Source organism: Balaenoptera ricei, chromosome 17 (assembly GCF_028023285.1).
Source record: "Balaenoptera ricei isolate mBalRic1 chromosome 17, mBalRic1.hap2, whole genome shotgun sequence".
In the NCBI taxonomy this organism is placed as follows: domain Eukaryota; kingdom Metazoa; phylum Chordata; class Mammalia; order Artiodactyla; family Balaenopteridae; genus Balaenoptera; species Balaenoptera ricei.
Window position 1 is genome coordinate 510457 of NC_082655.1, and position 23694 is coordinate 534150.

The 23694-nt window shown below is 66.2% G+C and overlaps 3 protein-coding genes across 8 annotated transcripts in view; 1 reads left to right on the top strand and 2 right to left on the bottom strand.

The window, feature by feature from the left end:
• The window catches only part of HSF1 (heat shock transcription factor 1), a 19550-nt gene extending 16548 nt beyond the window's left edge, over positions 1 to 3002 (bottom strand). For 2 of the 6 annotated variants that reach the window (XM_059902367.1, XM_059902368.1), the window contains exon 1: positions 2752 to 3000. In XM_059902367.1, the coding sequence (XP_059758350.1) occupies positions 2752 to 2868 (117 nt within the window). In that variant the 5' untranslated portion in view covers positions 2869 to 3000. Of the gene's footprint in view, positions 1 to 2751 lie in introns of all 6 variants that reach the window. The other 4 variants (XM_059902370.1, XM_059902369.1, XM_059902366.1 and 1 more) reach the window with 3 other exon arrangements.
• BOP1 (BOP1 ribosomal biogenesis factor) lies at positions 2987 to 23663 on the top strand. The gene is made up of 16 exons (XM_059902364.1): positions 2987 to 3286; positions 4757 to 4954; positions 10460 to 10540; positions 20760 to 20914; positions 20998 to 21115; positions 21194 to 21295; positions 21391 to 21603; positions 21677 to 21838; positions 21937 to 22017; positions 22091 to 22160; positions 22239 to 22371; positions 22450 to 22630; positions 22717 to 23005; positions 23078 to 23162; positions 23241 to 23348; positions 23430 to 23663. Exons 1-16 carry the CDS (start codon positions 3002 to 3004, stop codon positions 23581 to 23583), a joined length of 2415 nt encoding a protein of 804 aa, XP_059758347.1. The 5' UTR covers positions 2987 to 3001; the 3' UTR covers positions 23584 to 23663.
• Positions 17243 to 19171, bottom strand: SCX (scleraxis bHLH transcription factor). Its single transcript, XM_059902372.1, has 2 exons — positions 18493 to 19171; positions 17243 to 17577 (listed from the first exon to the last, which is right to left on the bottom strand). Exons 1-2 carry the CDS (start codon positions 19066 to 19068, stop codon positions 17539 to 17541), a joined length of 615 nt encoding a protein of 204 aa, XP_059758355.1. The 5' UTR covers positions 19069 to 19171; the 3' UTR covers positions 17243 to 17538.
• Positions 23664 to 23694: the final 31 nt, after the last annotated feature.

Consider the following 23694-nt stretch of genomic DNA (forward strand, 5'->3'; position numbering starts at 1 on the left):
TCCTGCTCAGCCGTCCCCCAGCTCTTCGTCTGTTTCCTGATGTCTCTGGGACTCAGTTCCTGTGTCTCTAAAAGGCCGGCTGTCACCTCCACGTGGGGCTGTGGAAGGAGGGGAACCGATACCCAAGGGGCTGGGCCTCCCGCTGCGCACAGGGACTGGATAGGGACGGCCATGTCCTGTTTGGCAGGTGCAGGGGGCACCAGGAGCCTCCAGGCCCCCAGCGCCCCTCACAGCCTGCACCGGGTGCGCCTCCGGCCTTTCGGGGCCACTGCCCATCCCCGAGGGCGGGCCGGAGGGCCTGCTGGGGCCTACATGGCTCCCGGGCCAGGAGGAGGAGCAGCCCTGCCTGTCGCGGGAGCCCCGAAAACGGTCCTCGGCCAGCTCAGAGTGGCCAGGTGCGACCAGGACCCTCCTCGAAGGGTCCCACAGGGAGCTGGCGACCTGACTGCAGGCACTGCTCTCCAGGGGGACCCTCTGACCCTCTGACTGCCGGTGCTCACACGGGCCATCCTAGGCGAAGGAGGCCCTCGCTCTTAGGGACTCGAAGCGCCCGCAGCCTAGAAAGACGAGCCTCCTTCACCTACGCGCTCCCTCCCCCCACCCTGTCCCGTGGGAGTGGGGTCAGGAGAGCCGCTGCGCTCGCCAGCTTCCCTCCCGAGGGCGGCGGGGCCTCGGGCCCCGCAGGGCAGCCCCGGCCTCTTCGGCAGTGGCTCCACCCCAAGCGCATCGGTAACTGGCAAGGGGTCTGGAAGGGGGCGAAGCCAACACGACTCTCCGGGCAGCGACCTGCTGGCCGTCCCCTGGGCTGTGCAGAGGACGCACGACACTGCCGGACTGGCCCCCCGGCCAGAGTTTCTGGGGCTGGAAGCCAACCCCCACGCCCCCTATTACTCAGCCTTGAGGGTCAGCCACCCCACTACCGCCTTTCCCTGGTCCCCCGGGTCAAACGCAGGGTCCTCTTGGCAGAATGGGGAGAAAACTTCCAGCACAAGGGGGAAGGCACCGAGAGCACAGACGCCAGAACCTTCCAAGGTCTCTGGAAGTTGGACTTTGGGCTGCAAGTCTGCAGAAGTCTCCATGAGGACTTTCTGACAGAGGCCCGGGGCTTGTGTGGGCATCACTGAGGCAGGGGGCTGTCTCCTTTCTCAGGGCTGGGCAGCTCTGCAGCCCCTGCCCAACCCAGCAAAGGGCTCCGTTTCTGTCCTGCCTGGCAGTGCCAGCCCGCCCACTGCCTCCTGCACCAAGCACGCCCTGCTCGGCCTGTGGACAGACCAGGGGGGCTCAAATGCACAGGCTCCAGCCAGCACCCCTCCACCCCCCGGGGAGAAAGTGCCAGCAGGGCCGGCGGGTGGTGCAGCCACTGTGAGCGAGGCTGTCTCAGGCTTGATGGTTCCCGCTTTCCTGCTCCAAGGCCTTGCCCAGAGCACAGGCAGTGGGACCTGGAGAACTCGCTCGTGGGGCTTCACCCGCTGCCTCATGATCTTTAAGCAGAAGCAGTAAGCAGGTCAAGAGGTGGGGCGATCACCCCAGTAGGACTAAGCTCGGAACATCCCAAAAGATCTCTGATGCCCCTCCCCAAACCGGGTAAGAGTGCTGCCTGGGAGTTAAGGGAAAGGGGAAAGAGGAAGAAAGAAGGATAATGACAGAAGCATGGGGTCATTTCCTTGGCTCAGCAAAGTTCAAGTCCTGCAACGAAGGGATGGTGGTAACAGGACAGCCTGCAGGAAAGCACGGCCCCCTCTTCGGGAATGCTGCCCACCATTACGGAAACAAGCAGTGGGAATGGGGAGTGCCACATGGATGTGTGACTGGGACCAACACAAAGTGTCCCCCACAAGGACGCTGCAGGATTTCTAGTCTCTTTACTCCCTCTCCCCGTCTTGAGGCAGAACTTCAGCAAACAGACAACCCAGGAACGAGAGGACCCAGCCTCCAGTTCAGGGCTCGCTTCAGCCCTGACTGTTCTTCGTTCCTAAGGGCTTAAGGCTGTGAAAGAGGAGTACTTAGGAGAGTCTGAGAAAGCCAGCGTCTGGGCCCTCAAGAGAGCAAGCATGTCTGGAGGCGCCCAGAGGCTCCGCAGCCCAGGGCGGCCTAGGCCACCCATCTGCCGGGCCTGAGCTTATGGCTCCGGCCTTCCCCGGACACGACGTCACAGTCCGGACGTGAACGGCAGATTCTCAGCCGCAACTCCAGACAGTCTCTGCTGTACCTCTGCAAGCCTGAATTGTCCGGTCTGCAAGGTCAGACCACGGAAACGAGCCTGCTGCCAGGCAACTGGAGGCAGGGACGCGAATGAAGACGTCCCGAGAGGAACGAAAAACAAAGTCGCTCTTGGGAAACCCAGCTCTGGTCTCCGGACACGGGCTCGAGACCCACCGGAACTTTATGACGTTTTGCTTTCTGTTTTCGCTCCTTTTCCTTTTCCACTAGAGTAACGCTCTCCAATTCCTGCGCCAAGTCCTGATTTCTTCCCGAAGGCTGCTGACCCCACCACCCTGGTAACTCATCTGAGAAGCTACGGGGGCCACCTGGGCACAACGCTCGCCAGCGAAACTGGGCGCTGCCCTAAGGCCAGACGCGCTTCCGCAGTTGTCCCGCACATAGTCGGCGCGAGACCGAGGAGGAGAGGCCCTTCCTGCCCAGCCCAGGGGAGCGCGCGGCAGGAGCGACGAGGGGCGGCCTCGGACGCTCTTTCCCGACGCCCTGCTGCCCGCCCCCAAAAGCCCCGGGCCGGCGCGCCCAGCCCCTCACCGGGCTCCAGCAGATAAGCGCGTCCGTGTCCGGGTCGCTCACGAGGGTCCACAGCTTGGTCAGGAAGGCCGGGACGTTGCTGGGCCCCGCCGCGCCCGGGCCCACGGGCAGATCCATAGCGGGCGAGGCGGGAGAAACGGAGGTGGCGATCGCGAGGAGGGGCTGAGGGCCGGGCTAGCGCCGCCGCCGCGCCTCCCGCGCGGGCCGCGCCGCCGCCGCTCGCTGCGCACACACGGCCCCAAGCCCTAGCATGGCCGCCGCCATCTTGCGACGGGCACGCTCCCGCCGGCGCCGCCCGCCCGCGTCCCCACGGCGCGCGCACGCCGGCCCCGCCCCACCCAGGGGCCGCCCCACGCCCTCTGACCCTGCGGGCCCCGCCCCCAGGCCCACGCGGTCGTGTCGCTGCCGGAAGTGGCGGCGCGGGTCGGGGCTGGCCTGGAGCATGGCGGGCACGCGGGGCGTGGGGCGCGAGGCGGCGGCGGCGAGGGCGCTGCAGGGGAAGCGGCCGCCGGAGCCGGAGCCGGAGCCGGAGGAGGTGACCGCGGGCTGCGCGAGTGGGACGGGGAGGTGCATCTGGGCCGCACGTGGCGGCTCCTCGGCCGCCGGCCCCGGGGAGCCAGGCCGGGGAAAGCGGAGAGGAGGGTCGCCTGTCCTCTGCTAGCGGTGGCCTTGTGGGGGCGTCCTGGGCAGGGAGCACCCCCTGCGCGAGGGGTAGCCTGTGCGGGGCTGGGCTGTTCTGCGGTTGGAAGAACGTCTGGGCCGGAGAGAGCTAGGAAGGAGAGCTGGCATCCTGTGCGGCAGCCTCCCTAGCCCTTTGAATTGTGCTTCCTGCGTTAAAGGGGTTTGAGCGTGCAGTAACTACTTGCCTGTTGATACGTTACTAATACGTCGCATACATTGTAAAAGAGGGTACGAGAATAGTAAGGCAGTGCCTGCTGCACTGGACGCATCGTTTCAACTGGACTTATGGCCACTCCTGCTTTCCAGCTGGACCCCACCTGGGTTGTGGGGTGTCATCAAATCTCCGTGGTAGAAAGCCGCCGAAGGCTTGTACAGTCGCGCCTCTCTGCGCCGGGACTCCACGTTGCTGGGTTGCCAGGCTGCGCGCTCAACTTGCGACAAGTCCTCTTGGCTCTGTACCCATCAGCAGCCATTTGTGCTTGTGCCCAAATCATTTATGCCATTTTCATTGGCTGTTTCAATTGTGTGGCTTACTAAGTGTTGGAGTAGTTAGTGGGTGTCAGAGTCGTTTCTGTGGAAGCTGAGTTGAGTGCTGCCAAGAAATTGGTGAGTGCAGGCTGTCCAATTAGGTGAGAGACTTGTTAACAATTGAAAAGCAGCGAATTCTCCATTCAAATAAATGCTTGTTAGAAGTCTGCAAGTTCTTGTTCCACTTCTAAAAGGTCCACACACTGTGCACTGTGTCCTGTAGACTTAGGGACCGGGTAGTGTCTGGTCAGCAGAGCTCTGCTCGGAGGAAGCTCTGGTCCTACCCCTTGAGGGGGTGAATGGAAACACTTGCTTTTAAGTAAAGCTTGTGTAGTTTTTATGTCTTTTCAACCAACCTTTACAATTTACTGATCAACTGTCGGTCCCAATCTGGTTGGATACAGAGTCTTCTGCTTCAGGTGGGAAAAGCCCCTCAGGTTGTGGTCCTCTGCCTGCCCCAGACCCTGCCCTAGTGCCCTCATAGCTGTGGGGCTGTGAGTGCCAGGGTGGGGTGTGGAGGATAGGGGGCCGGTGTGGGTGATGTGATGGGAACTGAGCTCCTTGAAAAGTCCTTCCCTTGTGAGATGCTAGGAGTTGAATGTCTCTTCCGAGGGCACGCGGCCTGCTGGCGGAGGTGGGTGGTGAGGGAGGCCTGGGTCGGGTGGGTGGTTTTGGTGGAGGTGGAGGCTTGTGGCCTGAGGGCTGTAGCCTTGGAGGCTGGCCACACAGAGCTGTGGGTCAGCGCACGGTGCCTGGTGGGTGGGCTGTGGGCTCATTGACGCCGTGCTTCTTTTAGCCTTCTCTCCTCGGCGCTCCTGCTCCCAGCCTCGGGCCTGGCAGCGATCCTGGCCTCTCCGACAGCGAGGAGAGTGTGTTCTCAGGCCTGGAAGATTCCGGCAGTGACAGTAGTGAGGCCGACACTGTGGCTGAGGAGGAGGATGGGGCCAGCGGCGCTGAGCAGCACAGCAGTACGGAGAAGACCCCCAGGCAGCAGGTGGGTAAGCAAGGAGCCTCCTAGTGGGCTCTCCCCCTGGATGACCATGGCCAGCAAAGTGCCTGCCAGGCATCGGGCTCTCTGGGGGCAGTACTTTCTCCCGTTCCTTGGGAACCCCAAGGCCCTTGTCCCTCCTCTGGTGCAGCGGGACGGGGGAGGGGGGTGGCTGTTGCTGGTGGGGGCTGGGTAGGACGCTTACTTGGAGCTGAGGTGCTCTGAGCTCTAGGGCACCAGTTTTCAAGCATAGTCATGTGCTCTGTTCATAGGAACCCCAAAAATCTACCTGCCTGGGCCCCCCCACCCCCCACCTCAGTGATTCTCATGTCACTTCTCTTGAGGCTCGGGCCACTTTGCTAGACTCAGCTGTAGGCTGGGTTTCCTAGGGGCAAAGCCCAAGGTGGGATTTGTTTGCAGGGGCCTGCCTGGGGGGAGCTGGTGGCCCCGCACTTACGGGAGTGAGTGGAGCTCCATCCACCTGGCCTGGTCTCGGGGGCGCAGGAGCCAGCTGGCTGCCGCGTGAGGCTTTGCCGTCCTGCCTGTTGCTGTGACGATGGGGAAAGGCAAACCCCGCTCTTAAGTGAGGAAAATGACAGAAACGCTTAATTTAGCTAAAGCACAACACTGGTTGTTCAGACCATCCTAAAAACGCTCTTGTAACTATTTATACTTTCAATTGCCGTGGTGTTCTGGAGGTTAGGACCGTGATGGAAACCAAAAGCCGCACTTATTTGATCTATTTCCTAGGAAGAAAAGATTTTAAATCAGATTTAAACCCTCACCCATTCAAGCTTTAATTGTAGCGCTGGTGCACAAAGAGAAGATGGTCCACAGACTGCCTTGCCCGTGGTTTGTGGGCTTATGGGCAGATGTTTTTCTCCTTTTTAACTTTTTTTTTTTTAAAGATTCATTATTTATTTATTTAGTTAGTTAGTTAGTTATTTTATTTTTGGCTGCATGGGGTCTTAGTTGCGGCACACGGGCTCTTTCGTTGTGGCGCACAGGCTTCTCTCTAGTTGTGCCGTGCGGGTTTTCTCTCTAGTTGTGGCGCGTGGGCTCCAGAGCACTGGGCTCTGTGGTTTGCAGCACGTGGGCTTAGTTGCCCCGCAGCACGTGGGATCTTAGTTCCCTGACCGGGGATCGGACCTGCGTCCCCTTCATTGGAAGGCGGATTCTTTACCACTGGACCACCAGGGAAGTCCCTTAACTTTTTAAATTTACAAAATATTCCCTCCTTGACAAAAAGTTAAATCTTAGATCAACACTGTTCAGTAAAGGACGTTTCCATTCGCTGCCTTCAGTCTCCTTGGTGAGCACAGTTCATGGTTAAATTATCTTCCTGGATCTTTTCCTCCTCTTTTAAAATTAAGGATCCACATGCTTAAGTTTTTTCCTTTAGAATAGGATTTTTACCCTCTTTTTTAAACAAAATTTTAGGAATGATTTTTAAAAGTTAAATAACTTTTTTTAATAAAAAGAATTTTTAGTTGAAATTCTCTAGGGGAGGTACTGCGTACAGGCATCTCGAGGCTGACCACCTGTGCCCCGCGAGCCGCTGGGCTCGTGCTGCTCCGCGGAGGTACCTGTGCCGCTGTCCTGGGTCTGCTGGCGGCCGGCTCAGCGGGTGCCGAGCTGCAGCTCAGGAGAGACTCCACGCCCACCCTCTCCAGAGGGCGGGGAGCTGTCCTCGCCCCTGGCCCTTGGCCCTCCGGGGTGCCCTCTGAGCCCTCTGTCTGAGGAAGTCGGCCCAGGCCACCTGGGTGGGGGCGTCCTCAGAGGGGGTGAGGCTGCCTGTGGCTCTGCACCCTCCCCAGGTGTCTCCCACTGGCAGCCAGGCCCTCGGGCCCTCCCTTCCGTGCTCCACTGGGCTCCGCTGGGCTCCGCTCCCCGTGCATGCGCAGGCTCTTGGGGCCCATCCGCATCTCCTGTGGGTCGTCCTGGAGCCCTGCCAGCTTCCCCAGAACCTGCTTGGCCTGGGCACTCACGTCTCTGGCTTCTTCGTGCTTTAGCTGAGGGGTGTTGGAGTATTTTCTTCTAAAGCGGGGACCTCAGTACGGGTTGGAATTCGTCCAGACCAAGAGAGGGAATTGAAGAGGTGGGTGTACTCCTGACTCCTGGTGGAAATGCCCCGATCTCCCCTTTTCTTCCACCCATTCCTCCAAAGCCATCCACCGCTCCGCCTGGTGGAGCCGGCGATTCTCCACGTCTCCTGTTCACAAACAGGCCGGTCAGTGCTTCCTGTGTGTTCTCCTGTCTCCCCCCGAGCCTGGCCACACGAGACACCCAGGAGTGGCCCCCCGTGACAGCCCCGTCATGCTGTGCATCGGGGCCCCCCGAGTCAGCCTGTTCCTCTCATCCTGCGGCTACTGCAGGGCTTTCCTACCACGCTGGGGGTTCCGCTAGTTCAGGGCCCTCTCGAGGGTCTGCCGACCCGCCTTCACCTGCCGCAGCCCGTGGGTGGTCCCGTGTCACACCAGGAAGCCCTGCGAGCAAGCTGGAGAGGAGCCCCGAGCCCCGCTCCCGCTCCCCCACTGGCCGCCCATACCCCTCCTGTTTCCACCCTCAGGTGGTGGCTCCTGCCGCCGGGCACCCCAGTCACCCAGGGCCTCTTGCTTCCCTGTGTCCCCCCAGTAGCACTTGGTGGTGCTTTTGGGCGGGCTTTTCCGGTCCCATAGGTCTCGCGTTGCTGGGCCTCCTCTTGATTTCTCACCTTGAGTGGATTTAGGTGCTGACGGCCATTTCTTCCTTTTTGTGCTTGCTTAGATCTGTTTTTTTCCTGCTTGTCCTGTTTGGTTTGGTCCTTTCTCATTTGTGTGGGTTTTCCCGTATTTTGTTTTCTTATTCTTTTGTACAGAAGTTCCCATCTTCACTAGTTCAATCTGCTTGCCACGTTCAAGAATGTAACAAAAGACCTAGGAGCGATGCCTAATGTGCAACCAGCATCTCCCAGATAACTTAAGAGTCCTGCCTGTACCGTCTGTGCACGGAGCTTACCGCAAACCCTTGGGCAGGAGGAGCCCATCTGGGTCTCAGCTCAGCTCTGGGGAGTGGTGGGCAGGGCCGCCAGGAGACCGGTGGTGGCTGTGAGTCCCAGGCCTGTGCACTGTGGGGTCTGGGCGTTGGCTCCTGGGGAGGGAGCGGGCCCACTCAGTGGAGGCCACCTCAGGCAGGACGTGCCCGGGCCTGTCCCAGAGAGCCCCGGCCGTGGCCCAGTGTCAGACACTCTTATTTCTGGGGATCAGAGTTCAGGGCAGGTGGGTGGTTTTGCATCTAGGGTGACATGATCAGTGGGTTTGGGAGATCCCACAGCCCCCCTCAGCTGTGAAGCACATCAGCTTCTCCTGTACCCTCCCCAGGTTTCTGGTATGTTCTGCCCTCGGAGGGTGGTCCCTCGGATCACACCCCGTGTTCTGGGGTTCACTCACACGTCTGGGTGGGGTGACCTGAGTGGCTGGCTCTCACTGGGCAGCTCACCTCTGCCTGCCTGTGCCCTCTCTCGGGACTCGGGGCTCCAAGAGCAAGCCGTGCAGCGGCAGCCTGGCTGTGGGGCTGCCGGTCAGGATGCGAGGCTGCAGCCCCTCCCAGGAGAGGCCCGTCCTGCCTCCCTCGGTCCCCTGGTCTGGGACATTTGCCTACAGAACCCCACTTCCATCTGGTCCTGCCTGTGGGCCCCCAGCCATCCACATGGGCACGTTTGGGAGCCCGCAGCACGTGGTGTTGAGCCCGTCTTGGGGTGGGCGCTGGTGGCTCTGGGCAGCCCCTTGCCAGCTGGTGCCTGTGCCTGAGGATGTCGAGGGCCGGGGCTGGGCCGCGTGAGAAAGAGGAGAGAGAGGACGGCGCTGTGCAAGTTCTCCCTTTTTTCCGGTGGCCACTGCCCAGCTACAGTGCCTCTAGACTTTGAAGGGGCGGGGTTTGTTAGGTCCTCCTGGTCCCAGGAGCTGGGCCACGCCCCGCATCACGGCAGCCCCCTGGTGGCCACCGTCTGCCTTGCAGCGTCACCTCTGGAGGGAGGATGTGGCTTCAGAGCCCTGGTGCCGTGAGGGAGGGCCCTCCTTGCCGGCGTCCAGCTCCTTTGCCCAGGAACTCACAGCCCCGCTGCTGGGTGTCCCCTCCCCTCGCTGAGGTCCCGCCTGTGTCTGGCTCCCCAGGCATCACTGGGGCTGGCCAGGGCCCCGGGATGGTGGCCTGTCGTGCAGGTGGTGCGGGGCTCCCGGGGTCCGGTGCCTGGTGGGGGTCATCAGACTGGCTGGCGGTTGGCAGCCTTGGAGCACCATGGCCTGCACTGCCGACCCTGCTGCAACCAGTGGCCCGTCAGCCACGGGCTGGCATCAGGGGGCTGTTGAGAGACTTGCAAGTGGCCTGGACTGGGGTCCTGCCAGCCCAGGGCCTGGGGCAGGTGTGTCCGCTGGTTGCTGCTATGGGTGAGGACGGCAGGAAAGGTTTGGGCCCCAGGCTGGCCCTCTGCGCCCCCCGCTTGCCCCCGCCCCCAGGCAGTGCTGACCCACTTTCAGCGGGCAGGGCTCCCGCAGCGCACAGCTCGGGGAGCAAGGGGTGGGAGAGACGTGGAAACCGAATCTCGCCTTTTCCTGGCCTGGAAAAAAAGTTACTCTCCCACCCTCCTTACACCGAGGGAAAAACAGGCGGGAGGGAGAGCTGCCTTGCGGGCCTTTGGCTCTTGCCCGGGCAGGGGGAACGGGGCTCTGGGCGGGGCGCCTGTGCTTGGGGTGGGGGGCCCCTGCTACACTTTACTGCCTCTGGAGTCGGGGGGAGAGACGGGCTGTTCTCCCCATCAATCCCAGTTCCGGTACACCAGGTCCCCCCGCCCCGCAAGGGGAGAATCTGGTTTCCGGGTTGGGGTGTGAATGCCCAGTGGCACCACTCACTGGCCCGGTGGGCGGGCTCAGCCTGGGGCCGGGGCCTCCTGGCATTCTGAGAGTGTGGGTGCCTCTCCGGGCCCTTGGCCAGCTGCGCTGAATGTGGCCTCCTCGGGGCAAGGGTCTGGCCCTGGGAGTGGGTCGGCTGTGGCCCCTCTGCCGGTGGCCAAGAGCGAGTACCATGGCCTTCCCCTCGGGGGACCAGCCCTCACCTGCGGCTGCTGAGGCGCCTTGCCCCCTGACCCCAGGCTGGCTCTGGGCTCGGCTGGGCCTTTGGGCCAGGAGCCCGGCAGCCGTTTTTTTCATTAAGGAGTGCGGGGGTGGCTAAGTGCTCCTTTTCCAGGTGTCAGCCCCTCCCTGGGGTCCTCCCCCAGAGCTTGGACGTTATGATGGGTCCAGCCCTTGACAGAGGATGACCCTGGGTGGGACCCCCCTCCCTGAAAGGCCCACTTAGACCTGCGGTGTCCCCAGTCTTGTCTTGGCGCCGGGACCAGGTTGGAGCCGCTTAGAGACTGGGGTGTGGGAACCTAGGCCTCCGCGTTGGCAGGAGGGGGCGGGCGTCCTGGACCCGCGATCTGCCCCAGGCACAGGGCGTCAGTGTCCTGACATAACTGCTCTCCCCTTCCCTTCCCAGGCCGGGACCCCTTCCCCGAGGATGGAGGTGGCGAGCGTGCCGGACGAGGACGAGTACGTGGAGGACAGCTCTGACGAGGAGGTAGGGCTGGGGCCGCGGCCTGCTCGCTCGCAGGGTGGGCTGCACTGCCTGGGCAGAGGTGGGTCAGTCCACAGCGAGGCCTGAGTGGGCGTCCTGGCCTGGGGCCCCAGTCCCCGTCTGGAAGAGCGATTTCAGGGTCGGGGACACGTGACTGCAGGAGTGTGTGTCATCGCGGGGAGGGGAGGGCACTGGGCACCTCGCAGCCACCCCTGGGCCCTGGGGGGTGGGCGGCGGGGCTGGCAGGCACCGACAGGCCCGGGGAGGCTTCCCCGACACCAGCCGGCCTGGGCTGGTCCCCGGGGGTGAGGGTGCAGTGACAGGCCCCGCTGGCACCTGCACTGGGCACTGAGGGCAGGAGACGGGCAGCCCCGGTTCTCTGCCCCTTTCCTCCCTGGCATCCTGGAGGCCTGGGCCGCTGGGGCCCTCAGTGAATCTGGTCGTCCTTCCCACATTTACGCTCTCAAGGGGAAAGCTTGCTCCCAGGCCAGGCGTGCTCGGTCTGGCCAGAGGCTGCCGTGGCTCAGCTGCCCAGAGCTGCCCGTGGGTTCTGGGGGGCGCTGGGGCTGAGGAGCTCCCAGGTAGACGTGGCCGCGCTGCTCGCCCCGCCGCCGCCTCCCTGATGTGTCCTGGCCACTGGCCGGGGCTGCGGCCCCCATGCCCACTGCCCTGGTGTGAGCCCTCCGGGTGAGTGCCTCCTCGGGCTGGGGGGGCCTGCAGAGACAGCGGTCCCCGCCCCCCGGTGGCTCTTCCTGCCGCCTGCCAGGGGCTGTCCCCGGCTGGGGAGACACGCGCCCCCTCCCCTGCACAGCTTCCACCCCCATCCTCCGCTCTCTTGGCAGCGGCTGCAGGAGCCTTGGCTGCCCGCCCGATCCGGTCTCTGTGCGTTCAGAGAACAGAGACAAAACAAAATAAATTGGTTTCCTGGCCGGAGCAGCGGGCGTGCTCGGCGAAGGGGGGCCGGTGCAGCGCGGCTCCCGGCCTGTCTCCCCCCCTCCCAGGGGCTCTGGCTGTCGGCAGCCACATCCTGTCGGCTACTTTTTTATATTCGGTATTTTGAGAAATCGATGATGATTGTAAATGGAGTGCAGAGACCGGGGGAGGGGCTTCGGCCCGCCCGCGGGGAGGCGCTCCTCCCAGCCCGGGCTGTGCCGGAGCCGCCGGGGTGGGGGCTGCTTCCTCCGGCGATGACTATCCCATATGTCGCCTGAGTGACAGGGAGCCGTGCTTCTGCCAGCACAGCCGGCTGTGGCTCGAGGGGGCGGCAGAGCTCGGCTTTCAGGGACCAGGCTGGCCTGACAGATGCTCTCCTCCCTGAGAAGTGCTGCCCCCGCCCCCCCCGCCCCCCCCCCCCCCGACACACACACACTTGTCGCCGCGTCTCTGCCGTCTGTGCAAAGCAGGGTGGGCTTCAGGGAAGAGGCTTGAGAGGTGGGGTGGCGAGCCGTCCTGTCGGGGGCCCAAGGGGCGAGAGCACGCGAGGGGCACAGGAGCCTCCCCCACCCCGGGGCTGTGCCCTGGGTGGTTGGCACCTGGGAGGGGCCCCCGTCCGCGAACACTTGGTCGCATCGTGTCGGGCAGCGCCTCCTCCACGCAGCGTCCTTGGAGGTGGCCGGTGGTGCCAGGACTCCACTCAGGCCTTGGCCAGCTTCCAGCAGTGGTGTCCTGACAAGGCGTGCTCCCGGGGGAGAACCTGCGGTGTGGCAGTGCCCAGCCTCCCCCTCCCCAGTCCCTGTCCTGCCCACCCCTCAGGCCTGGGCTTGAGGTCCCAGGCGGGGGGGGGGGGGGGGGGGGAGTTAGGCCCTCTGACCGCTGGCCTCTGCTGGGCCTGGCTTTGGGGGACCCCCGCCCCAGGCACTGACTGGTGGGCGACGGTTCTCCTTCTCGGGAGACCTGGGTCCTGTTTCCGTACCTTGGCCTTCTCCGTACCTTCCCCCCAGCTCCCATCCCAGGCAGCAACAGGGCTGCAGCCCCTGGACGTGCTGCCAGGCCATGCGTGGCGGGGGTCCTGGCCACCGTGAGTGGGGGGAGCCCCTCTCCCACAAGTCCACTGCACCCCTCCCCCACAGACGTGATCTCATCCAGCTGCCGCCCCGGGAGGAGGGGCGGGGGCGGGGGGTGGGCGGCCTTCGCAGCAGCGGGGTTCCCCCACCCTGTCTCTGGCCTGGGAGAAGCTGGGAGAAGCTGAGGCCTTGGGCGGGCGGGGTGGGGGCGGGGCTGCGAGCCCCGGGGTCCCGGCCCTGCAAGGGTGGGCGGGCGGCGGGCGCATCTGCGTCCGGGCTGCGGTCCTCTCAGCTCTCCCGCCAGGCGCCGCTAATGGCCTCCCGGCTACTGAGCGGCAGCCGCCTCCTCCGGGCCCCGCCCCCGGCCCCGGCCCCCGGCGCGGCCCTCGGCCCTCGGCGCTCGCTCGCTGCTGGCAGCGCAGCCGCGGCTCGGGTTTCGAGCTGTTGTGCAGAGCGTGCGTCTCGGCCTCGCGGGCCGCCGGCCTCCCTGGCGGGCCCCCATCCCCGCGGCCAGGCTCCGACAGCCCCTCGGGTCGCCCCGGCCGCCTGGCCTGGGAGGGGCCCGATGACACCGTGGCCCGTGGCCTCGCAGGTGGCCGTGGGGGGCGGTGGGTGCGGCGACTGTGACCTCAGGGCGCCCCTGGCTGCCTGTGCCAGGCACCACCTCTCAGCCAGGCCCGCTGCGTTTGGGTGTGTGGGGGGTGCCCTCCCGCCAGCGCCGCCCGCCCTGGGTCCACTTGTCACACTTGGGAGACAGGGTTCCCCGTGGGGAGGGCGGGGTGGGCGGCGGAGAGTGTTGGAGGGTAGCAGGGCCTGGGGGCTCAGGAGCTGTGCCGCGGCAGCAGCGGGTGACGGGGGGGCTCCTTCACAGCAGCACCCTGCCTTTCACTGGGGCACGTGGGAGGTAGAGGCCCTGGCCTGCCCTGTGCCCACTGGAGCCAGTGTCCCAGGCAGCAGGAACCCAGGTGGACTGGCAGGCGGGTGGGAGGGAGGGTGCTGGGCCTGGGGCGGGGCGGGGGTGGGGTGGGTGTCGCCCTAGGGCTGGAGGTGGGGCAGTAGACCCGGGGCTGGCTGGGCAGGCTTGTGGGGCGCAAATTCTGTAGGAAAGGTGGTTGAGGGGCTGTCTTGCTGAGGACAGGGGTCAGGGGGTGGGGGGCTGGCCGTGTATGGGCAGGGGCTCGGGGCGAGTCCTCCCGAATGAGGTCCTGGAGGGGCTGGGGCTGGGATGTGAAGCAGCAGAGTGGGCCTTTGGCACTTAGCAGTGGGGTCCCAGGCCTGTGCCTACCTCCAGCATTCCCAGAGGAGTTTCTGGGAGCCCTTGCCTGCAGGGAGCCGAGATTCGGGTGTCCCACGTGGGAGTGCCCACTGGACCCTGGCCAACCCCAGGAGGGGGAGGGGCAGATGGGTGGGGGGTCTTGGGTATCTGAGGACCCAGGAGCAGGGGCAAGCAACCTCGGTGCCCTCTTCCCCTCCCCCATGGGCCCCTTGGCCGGGGAGTGGACTTGCTTCCCTCTACCCCAGCAGCCGTGGAGGCACTGGTCAGGGGTCAAGGAGTGGCCTTGGAGGGGCCCTGTGCCCACACAACGTCCGATGGCTCAGGGGTGGGTCGGGCCAGCAGCGCTTTTGTGAGGATGGCAACTGGAAGGGATAGTCTGATGGAGAAGGTTTGGGAAGGGGGTTCCGAGTTTCTCGCCCGCCCCACCCTGGCCTGGCTGGCTACAGCTGGTGGGCCCTGCTCCTGACCCCGAGCCCTGCCGGGATCCCCTCAGCTGGCTTTGGCCTTTGGGGCAGGAAGAGGCCGAGCGGGACCTGGCTTTCTCCCCTTGGGCCCATCGACCAGGACTCATCCTGCCAGCACCTTGTGTGGGTTCAGCTGCAGCAGGTGGCCTGGGGCACGTGGCCTGTCCTCCTCCCGCCATGGAGTGCAGGAGAGAGGAGGCTCAGGAAGGCGGGGGGCGGGGGGGGCTCCGTGTCGGGGGAGCTGAGGGAACACTGCCGGCATTGTAATCGGAGAGGGGCAAGGGGAAGAGAGAGCCCGAGCGAGGGCGGCTGACCCCGCGCTCCCCGGGGACAGGTGGGAGAGGCAAACGAGGAGAGAGTGAAGGATTCCAGAGGTGGGCCGGCTTCCTTTCTCTCAGACAGACACGGGAGGGAGGTGGGCAGCGGGCCAGCGCCGTACCTGCAGTTCCAATCTGCGGTCCTGACAGCTGCAGCCACTTTGGGGAGGGGGAGGAGAGGGGGGGGTTCTGCGAGAGCGGAAAAATCCCAGCCGACACATCAGCCGGTGGCCGCCTGTGTCCGGTGCAGCCTGGGGGGTGGGGGACCCCTGCCGCCCGAAGGCTCGTCCTTGGGGCATGGCGGCCCCCTGGGAGAGTGCAGGCTGGGGGCTGTCTGGGCCCTGGAGGGGTCGGCGGGCTCCCGCCCCCACGGGGTCACATGTGCTTCCTGGCAGCCCGCAGGTGCCGCGCAGGGTGGGGGCCGGCTGGCCTGCGGGCGCAGGCGGCCTGGCGATGGATCACGTGGTGCCGCCAGCAGCTCGTTCCCCAGGCTGGGGACAGGGAGCTGACAGCCTGGCCCTGATGGCCATCAGAGCATTTCCAGCCCTGCTTGGCCCGCAGAGGCGGCTGCTGGCCCAGGGTGCGGGCTGGGCCCTCCTTTCGGGCCGCCTCTGTGGGGCACTGGCACACGGAGGCTCGGTGGAGGGCGAGGCTGGCGTCCTGGGGAGGAAGTGGGGTTTGTGGTGGACGGGGGCCCGGCGGCGGCCGTGAGTAGCCGAGTGGACTCCCGTGGGGCCGCAAGGGCTCGGGCCGGCCCGCCACCCCCAGTCTGGTTTGAATTTCTGGAGCGGTGGAGGGTGACGGCGTGCTCCTCCCCGCCCCCTCCCCTCCCTCTCCTGCTGGCTGGCGGGCCAGGCCCTCAGCCTCTGCTGCTACCGGTGCAGCTCAGGGAGCGACCGGGCCCACTGCCCGGGCCCGAGGCTGGCCAAGCTGCAGCCGCTGTCGGAGTCACAGGCCCAGCAGCCGAGGGCCTGGCCCGCGCGCCCTGTGCCAGGACCTGCGGCCCCTGGGGACCGTCCCAACGGCCTGTCCTCTCCTACCGACTTGGCATCTCTGAGGCTTCCTCAGCCCCTTCCCCTCTCCTGCACCGGCTCCAAGGGTCCCTGACACCCATGCCCCTCCGGCCTCGCCCTGCCTGTCCCCCTCGCCCCGCAGTCTTCTCTCAGGCCTTTGTGCAGGGCATGCGGCCCCCTGCCCCCTGCCCCCTGCCGCCCATCGTCTTCGGGAGGATTTGTGAGGGAGGGTGCACTCCCACCCAGCCCAGGTATGGAGAGGTGAGGCCGGTGGGTGAGCGGCAGGTGGGCCACAGACCGTCCCCACAGAACTGCACTGGTGCCCCGGGGAGCAGGGGAGGCAGGCCGGAGACCCTGGGGGGCCTCCCTGCTTGCCCGCGTGCCCCTCCGCGGGTTGCGTTCTCGCAGTGTCCTCAGTGCCCCGGGGCGGAAGGGGTGCCTTTCTCATCCCCCAGGTGGACCCCCACGTTCCTCCTGGGTCCTGGCTCTCCAGGCAGGCGGGCGGGGGTGACCGAGCGTGCCCTCTTCCCCCTTTCAGCCGGCCAGCTGTAGGCTCTTGCAGGATTAAGGAGAGGAAATTTGGGGTTGGGTTTCTCTCTGAGTGGAACCTGCCGTTGTGACTTTTTATCCTGTTATATTTCTATCAGATTGGACACAGCCCCCTTCTAGTCCTTAATGGCTCTGGCTTTGAGAATTTCCTCCAAAATTACACCATCGCTTCCGGTTTCTCGGTTCCCTGGAGCCCGTCTGTTCAGAGGAGGGGGCAGCTCTAGCCCTGCCCTGTTGGGGTGCCCACGTGGGCCTCGGCACCTGCCCTCTCCCGGGGTCCCTGAGCCTGCGCTGAGGGCTAGCAGGGCCCGGGGCCGGCACCTGGCACTCTTGGCCATTCCCCGCCCACTGGCCAGAAGTCAGGCTGCTGGCCAGCCTGGGGGTGCTGGGGTGGCCTGCACAGAGCCGCCCCCGTCTCTCTTCTCTGCTGTGCCCGTGGAGCTCACGCCACTAGTCTATAATTGTCACCTGCAAGATTTTAATGGCCCGCCAGCTGTGCACAGCTCGGGGAGAGGCTTGAATTGCCCTCCTCATGGGCAGGTGGGGCCTTTGGGGGAGTTGGGTGGGCAGGGCTGGGGGCAGGGGTGGGCCCCAGGGGTACACACAGGCAGCTGCCACCTGGTCCTTGCCCTCAGGCCTGGGGACTCGCTCTGCCAGACAGTGCCCCTCGCTTACCCTCCCCTACATGCCCACTTCGTGGGGCTCCGTGGGCAGAGGCTGAGGTGCCGAGGCCCTGAAGACCGACGAGCAAGTTGCATGCCACAAGCACAGAGGACCCTTCAGGGCACCGGGACACCTGGCAGGCTCTCGGAGCGGGGGTGGGGCGAGACTGCTCCCAGGCCCGGGCTGCCTGTGTCCTGCTCTGTCCCTCGCTCTCCTCTCCCCTCACAGGTCTCCTTCGGACCCCACGCCATAGTCCCCTGGTCGTGGGTGCTGGGTGCGCCGGCCCTGAGCCCTGGAAAGTGGGGGGCCTTCCCCGAGAACTGGGTACCTTGGCCCACGGAGCGCTGAGGGGTGGGAGGGTGGGCTCGGGCTCCGGCTCAGGGTGGATTCTGAACTGCTGGAGAGGACAGTGCGTCCGTGTTTAGAAGATAATTGTTTTGTTTTTAATTATACAAAGTTTCCAGACTTTATATTATCATATCAAAGACACAAGACGCCAGCACATAGTGACCAGAAGAAAATCAGGTTGGGAGCCAGCACGGAAAGTTCCAGTGGGGCTGGGCAAGTGCTGGGCCAGCTCCGAGTCCCACCGCCTGTCTGTCCATCGGCCCCGCTCACAGCTGGGGCAGGGCTGGCCTGGGGGGTGCCCTCAGGGAGGCCTGTGCCCGAGTCAGGTCCGGGGGGGCTCTCCGTGGATGGCCCAGTGGCATCCGCCTCTAACTCCGAATCGCCGTCTTTCTGTCTCGGTCCTTGCTCTGCAGAGGGGAGGGCAGCGTCAGGGCGCGCGCAGAGACCAGTGCCAGCCTGCACCTCTGGGCTTCCCCACTGGGTGCTGTCTCGGGTGGTGGGTGCTGAAAGCGCCCCCCTTCCACGCTCAGCCCAGCTTCCCCAAGCGGCTTGGGGAGGAGAGTACGCTGCTGCACAGCCGAAATTGTAAAATTAAATTTCCCAGATGTTCAGGCCCCAGGAGCTCGCGCGTGCCGTCTGGAGAGGAAATGGGGATTGGGGAAAGCCGCGCCGTATTTTCTCCCTGCTCACCCTGCTTTTCCGGTGCCACCAAGCACAGCAGGAGCTGTAAATCACAGCCAGCCAGCGTGGGGCCTCTCCCCCAGCCCCCGAGTCTCCTGCCAGCGGGTCCCACAGCTGCACTGGTGTCTGAGTGGGCAGCCCCAGGGGCAGGGGCCAGGGGAGGGCAGGTAGGTGCCCGGTAAGCCTTAGGCCAGTGGCAGAGCAAGTGGATCCCAGAGGGGTCTCCTTACTGCCCCACTGCCCCTGAGTCTCCTTCCCCTGGGGGCAGGGTGGGTGGCCAGAGTTGCTTGGTCCAGCCCTGGTTTGGTCCCCTAGCTTCCAAGTTGGTGCCAGCCCTGCCTTGGTCTCTTCCCCCATCTGGCCCTGGGTGGCCTGCTCTGGTCCCCGTGGGAGCCTGTGTCCAGGGGACTCGTGGGGAGAACGCCCAGCCCCGCCTGCTCCCGCTGCGCCCTCCCCCTCGTGCTCCTCCCTCCCTGGGCTCGGGCTGCGCCTGGGTTAACAGGTGCTGCTGGGGCGCGCTGCCTGCCTCTGGCCCCGCCCTCTCTGCCAGGCAGGTGTGGGTTGCACGGGTGGTTTGGAGGTGGGGGGCGCCCCATCCTCCTCGCCTCCCTTTCTGGGGACGACCTGCGGCCAACACTCACCAACTTTCTCTGGTTGCTGAGGCAGAAGGTGCAGATCTGTTTGGGCTGCGCGTTCTCGCCGTCGCGGGCGGGGGGCGGGGGCGGCGGCGGCGGCGGAGGGCTGCCCGAGCGCGCCGCGTGGAAGAAGGCGGGCCCCGAGTGGCAGGGTTGCCCGTCGCCGCAGGCCTCACCCACCAGCAACACGTTGCCCAGGTGCGAGATGTAGCTGGAGGCCAGGCGCAGGGTCTCGATCTTGGAGAGCTTGCGGTCGGCCGGCTCGGTGGGGATGAGCGTGCGCAGCGCCGTGAAGGCCGTGTTCACGCTGTTCGTCCGGTCCCGCTCGCGCGCGTTCGCCGTGTGCCGCTGTCGGGGCTCGCGGCCCGGCCGCCCCCCAGGCCCCGGGCCGCCGCCCCCCGCCCGCCGGCCCCCGGCCCGTCTCCGGGCGCCCTGGAGGCCGCAGCGCGCCGCGTGCACGCGGCAGGGCTTCTCGTCGGAGCCCGAACTCTCGCTGCCGCGGTCCTCGTCCTCCGACAGCGGGCTCACCTCGGGGTACAGGTAGCGGCCGGGCGGTGCCGAGCGCAGCATCGCGAAAGACATGGGGCCGGCGGCCGCCGTCAGCTCCGCCGCGCGCCGTGCATGCCGCCGCCGCCGCCGCCGCCGCCCAGGCCAGGGGGGCGCGGGGTCTCAGGGCTCCCGCGGTGGCGGCTGCGGCGCCGCGCGCACGTGTGCGTCCCGGGCTGGAGCAGGGCCGCGGGCCGGGCCTTTATAGCCGAGGCGGCCCCTCCCCCGCGCCGACCCGCCCTCCTCCCCGCCTCCCAGCCCCTGGAGGCCGCTTGGAGCAGGGGCCCTCCGTCCCTCTGCCTTCTGCCTTCTCGCGCCACGGTGAAGGGGCCTGGAGCATCTTGCTGTCTTTGGGGGATGCGGGGGAAGTGGGAGCCCCCTTCTGGGTGGTACCAGGGCTGTGCCGCCTCCTCTCCTCCCTCTTTGCGGGGGGCAGGAGGGTCAAGCAGGACCCATGACCCGGGCCTTCTCGCTTGGCATGACCAAGTTAACCCAGCTGCCCTGGCCCCAGCGCCTGGCCACACCCTGTCTGTCTCTCCCTCCCATGTACACTTGGGCCTTCTGTGCCCGGAGGAGGGGGCAGAGAACAGCTTTGAGGGGCTGGAGTTCAGCCCCAGCTCCCTCGGCCGCCCCCCCTCAGCTTTGTGCCTGGGGTCGCCTGATGACACAGCCTGTCTCTCCTGCACCTGCCCCCTCCTGGCATCAATCTCCAGGTCTGGCCCAGGCTGTGTGTGCCCTCTTTACCGGCTCCTGCCTGTGCTCCTGCTCTGGAGAACCCCCCACCAGCACCCCGTTCCCCTACTGAGTGCTCCCGTGGGCCTTTTGTCTGGGCCACCGACCCCCCAACTCCAGTCTGTCCAATTCAGGGATGGCTGTGTAGACTTGGGGGTCACAGGAGAAGGAAGGGCATTCCTAGCAACGGCAGGGACACGAGGGCACACCTGGAGGATGGGCAAGCTGGGAGAACTAAAGTCGGCAGGTTGGGGGTTGGGGGCAGGTGCAGAGGGGCAGCTCCCAGAGGGTCCTGTCCTGCTGTAAGGGGGAGGGGTTCCCAGGCTCCCGGCCGTGCTGTCTCATCGGGGCCACTCCTCCCGTGGCTACTGTTGCAGGAAGCGGCCGCCTGGGCAGCAGTCTCCGTGCTGGGTGGAGGGAGGGTGGCGGCTGGCAGGGGCCTCGACCAGGAATGTGTGTCCAGGAATGTGGCTGCTCTGCCCGCTGAGGGTGGGGTGGGGGACAGGGCTGGGGGGCTGGGGAGTCCCTGAACGCTTGCAGGTCACAATGCGGTGGGTTCGGCCTCCCTTTGTAGTGGGTTGGTGGGGTCTTCCCTGAGTCCCTGCCCGTGGCTACCCGGTTTTGCCTAAGGCCCCCCGCCAGGGGAGGGAGCCCACGGGCGATGAGGTCACCCTTGCCTGTGGCTGCCCAGAGCCCTGGCCAAGGAATCCAGGGGGGAGGCTCTGGGGTTGGCACCACTTCAGTGGAAAATGTGAAGGTACAGCTCCGGCGCCTCTGAGGGTCAGGGGGGTGGTGGGGGACAGTGCTGGCCGCCCTGCCACGTCACACCCCAGGGAGAAGGCACGAGTCAGGGTGCCCGGGTGCTGCCCCTGGCTAGCCTTGAAGCCAGTCCCTTTGCTCTCACCTTTCCCCCTCGTCTGTATCTTTTGGGGGGCTTGGAGGGACGGGTGGGCACAGTGGGTGTCCAGTGCCGATACGCTGACCTCCTGCCCCAGGACATCCGGAACACGGTGGGCAATGTGCCCTTGGAGTGGTACGATGACTTCCCCCACGTGGGCTACGACCTGGACGGCAGGCGCATCTATAAGCCCCTGCGCACCCCGGACGAGCTGGACCAGTTTCTGGACAAGATGGACAACCCTGACTACTGGTGCGGGCGTGGGGCGGGGACTGTGGGGTGGGACAGGGCCGGTGGGCTGGGGCGGGGCCTCGGCTCTGACGGGCAGCCCCTAGGCGTACGGTGCAGGACCGGATGACAGGGCACAGCGTGCAGCTGACAGATGAACAGGTGGCCCTGGTGCGGCGACTGCAGAGGGGCCAGTTTGGGGATGTGAGCTTCAACCCGTATGAGGTAAGGGGCAGCCGCTGGCCCCAGGGTCTGGGGGCACCTGCAGGGCCCGGGCCCACACCCCTCTGCTCGTCCCCCCAGCCGGCTGTGGACTTCTTCAGTGGGGACCTCATGATCCACCCGGTCACCAACCGGCCTGCTGACAAGCGCAGCTTTATCCCGTCCCTGGTGGAGAAGGAGAAGGTGGGTGCGGGCCCCATCCTCCGGTCCGCCCCCGGCCACCCGCCCCCGCCCCCACCCCCACCCCCACCCCCACCCTGACCCTGCCGCCTCTGCAGGTCTCCCGCATGGTGCACGCCATTAAGATGGGCTGGATTCAGCCTCGCCGTCCTCGGGACTCCACCCCCAGCTTCTACGACCTGTGGGCCCAAGAGGACCCCGACGCTGTGCTGGGCCGCCACAAAATGCACGTGCCTGCACCCAAGCTGGCCCTGCCGGGCCACGCGGAGTCCTACAACCCACCTCCCGAGTACCTGCCCAGCGAGGAGGAGGTGAGCCTGGTGCAGGCTGGGGTCTGCCTGCCCCCGCCCGCCCCGCGCTCCGGGCTCACTCCTGCCTTCACAGCGCATGGCCTGGGAGCAGCAGGAGCCCGACGAGAGGAGGCGCAACTTCCTGCCGCGCCGGTTCCCGAACCTGCGGGCTGTGCCCGCGTACGGCCGCTTCATCCAGGAGCGCTTCGAGCGCTGCCTTGACCTCTACCTGTGCCCACGGCAGCGCAAGATGAGGGTGTGCGGGGGCTGGGGGGGGGGGCTCCTGGGGGGGCTCCCGGGCGGGGGCGGGGAGTGGGGGGTGGACGCAGCTGACCCCGCGTGCTCCTCTCCCAGGTGAACGTGGACCCTGAGGACCTCATCCCCAGACTGCCCCGGCCACGCGACCTGCAGCCTTTCCCCACGTGCCAGGCCCTGGTGAGCAGACAGGGCGGGGCGGCCGGGAGCGCACAGCTCCGGGGCTCCGTCCCTCACCGCCCCTTCTTTGCAGGTCTACAGGGGCCACAGCGACCTCGTCCGCTGCCTCAGTGTCTCCCCGGGTGGCCAGTGGCTGGCATCAGGTGGGCCTCGGGTGGGGCAGCCCTGCCATGGGGGCTGGGCGGGGGGCCGGGTGCTGAGAGCCCATCCGCTGTGCCCAGGCTCAGACGATGGCTCGGTGCGGCTCTGGGAGGTGGCCTCCGCCCGCTGCGTGAGGACTGTGCCCGCGGGGGGCGTGGTGAAGAGTGTGGCCTGGAACCCCTGCCCTACCGTCTGCCTGGTGGCCGTGGCAGTGTGAGTATGAGGCCCGGGGTGCCCGGGCCGGTGGGGGCGGTCCTCTGCCTGGGGGCCTTCACCGGGCTCTGGCCGCAGGGAGGACGCAGTGCTGCTGCTGAACCCGGCCCTGGGGGACCGGCTGGTGGTGGGCAGCACGGACCAGCTGCTGAGCGCCTTCACCCCGCCCGCGGAGCCCGCTGCGCAGCCCGCCCACTGGCTGGAAGCCTCAGAGGAGGAGCGCCGGGGCGGCCTGCGGCTGCGCATCTGCCACGGCAAGGTGTGGGGGCTATGGGGGAGGGCGGGGCGGAGGGGCGGGGCGGCGGGGCGGGGTGGGGCGGCTCAGCCCACCTCGCCTTCCTGCAGCCAGTGACGCAGGTGACCTGGCACGGTCGTGGCGACTACATGGCCGTGGTGCTGGCCACCCCGGGCCACACCCAGGTGCTAATCCACCAGTTGAGCCGGCGCCGCAGCCAGAGCCCTTTCCGCCGCGGCCGCGGTCAGGTGCAGTGCGTGGCCTTCCACCCCGTGCGGCCCTTTCTGCTCGTGGCTTCCCAGCGCAGCGTCCGCCTCTACCACCTGCTGCGCCAGGAGCTCACCAAGAAGCTGACGCCCAACTGCAAGTGGGTGTCCAGCCTGGCAGTGCACCCGGCAGGTGAGGGGCCGCCCTGGTTGGGGGGGGCAGGTGAGGGGGCCACCAGGTCCCTACCACCGCCTCTTCCGCCAGGCGACAACGTCATCTGTGGCAGCTACGACAGCAAGCTGGTGTGGTTTGACCTGGACCTCTCCACCAAGCCGTACAGAGTGCTGAGGTGAGGTGCTGGCGGGTGGCGGGCTGCTGCCTACTCGCTGCCCCCCCGCCCCCCTCAACCTGGTCCCCCCCCACTCAGGCACCACAAGAAGGCCCTCCGGGCCGTGGCCTTCCACCCCCGGTACCCGCTCTTTGCATCTGGCTCCGACGACGGCAGTGTCATCGTCTGCCACGGGATGGTGTACAAGTGAGTGCCGGTGCCCGCCCGCCCGCCCGCACCCCGTGGGGCCTGTGCTGCCCACGTCCTGAGCCTCTCCCTTCCCCACAGCGACCTGCTGCAGAACCCGCTGCTGGTGCCTGTGAAGGTGCTCAAGGGGCACACCCTGACCAAGGACCTGGGGGTGCTGGACGTGGCCTTCCACCCCACCCAGCCGTGGGTCTTCTCCGCCGGGGCTGACGGCACCCTCTGCCTCTTCACCTAGGTGGCCCTGCTTCCCGGGCGGGGCAGGTGGGGCTGGGCTGTGTGTGTGCTCAGGACACTCAATAGAGGCGTTTCTCCTGCTGGCGTGACCTTCTCTGAGTCAGGATGCCTA

What these genes read in the sequence shown, in the direction of transcription:
- SCX (XM_059902372.1), bottom strand. Translation starts at nt 19,068, where the DNA reads ATGTCTTTCGCGATGCTGCGCTCGGCACCGCCCGGCCGCTACCTGTAC. An exon ending in TCAGCAACCAGAGAAAGTTG is followed by an intron (nt 17,578 to 18,492) that starts GTGAGTGTTGGC and finishes TCCCCTCTGCAG; the next exon opens with AGCAAGGACCGAGACAGAAA.
- BOP1 (XM_059902364.1), top strand. Translation starts at nt 3,002, where the DNA reads ATGGCCGCCGCCATCTTGCGACGGGCACGCTCCCGCCGGCGCCGCCCG. An exon ending in TGAGCTTCAACCCGTATGAG is followed by an intron (nt 21,116 to 21,193) that starts GTAAGGGGCAGC and finishes TCGTCCCCCCAG; the next exon opens with CCGGCTGTGGACTTCTTCAG. An exon ending in CCTGGCAGTGCACCCGGCAG is followed by an intron (nt 23,006 to 23,077) that starts GTGAGGGGCCGC and finishes CTCTTCCGCCAG; the next exon opens with GCGACAACGTCATCTGTGGC.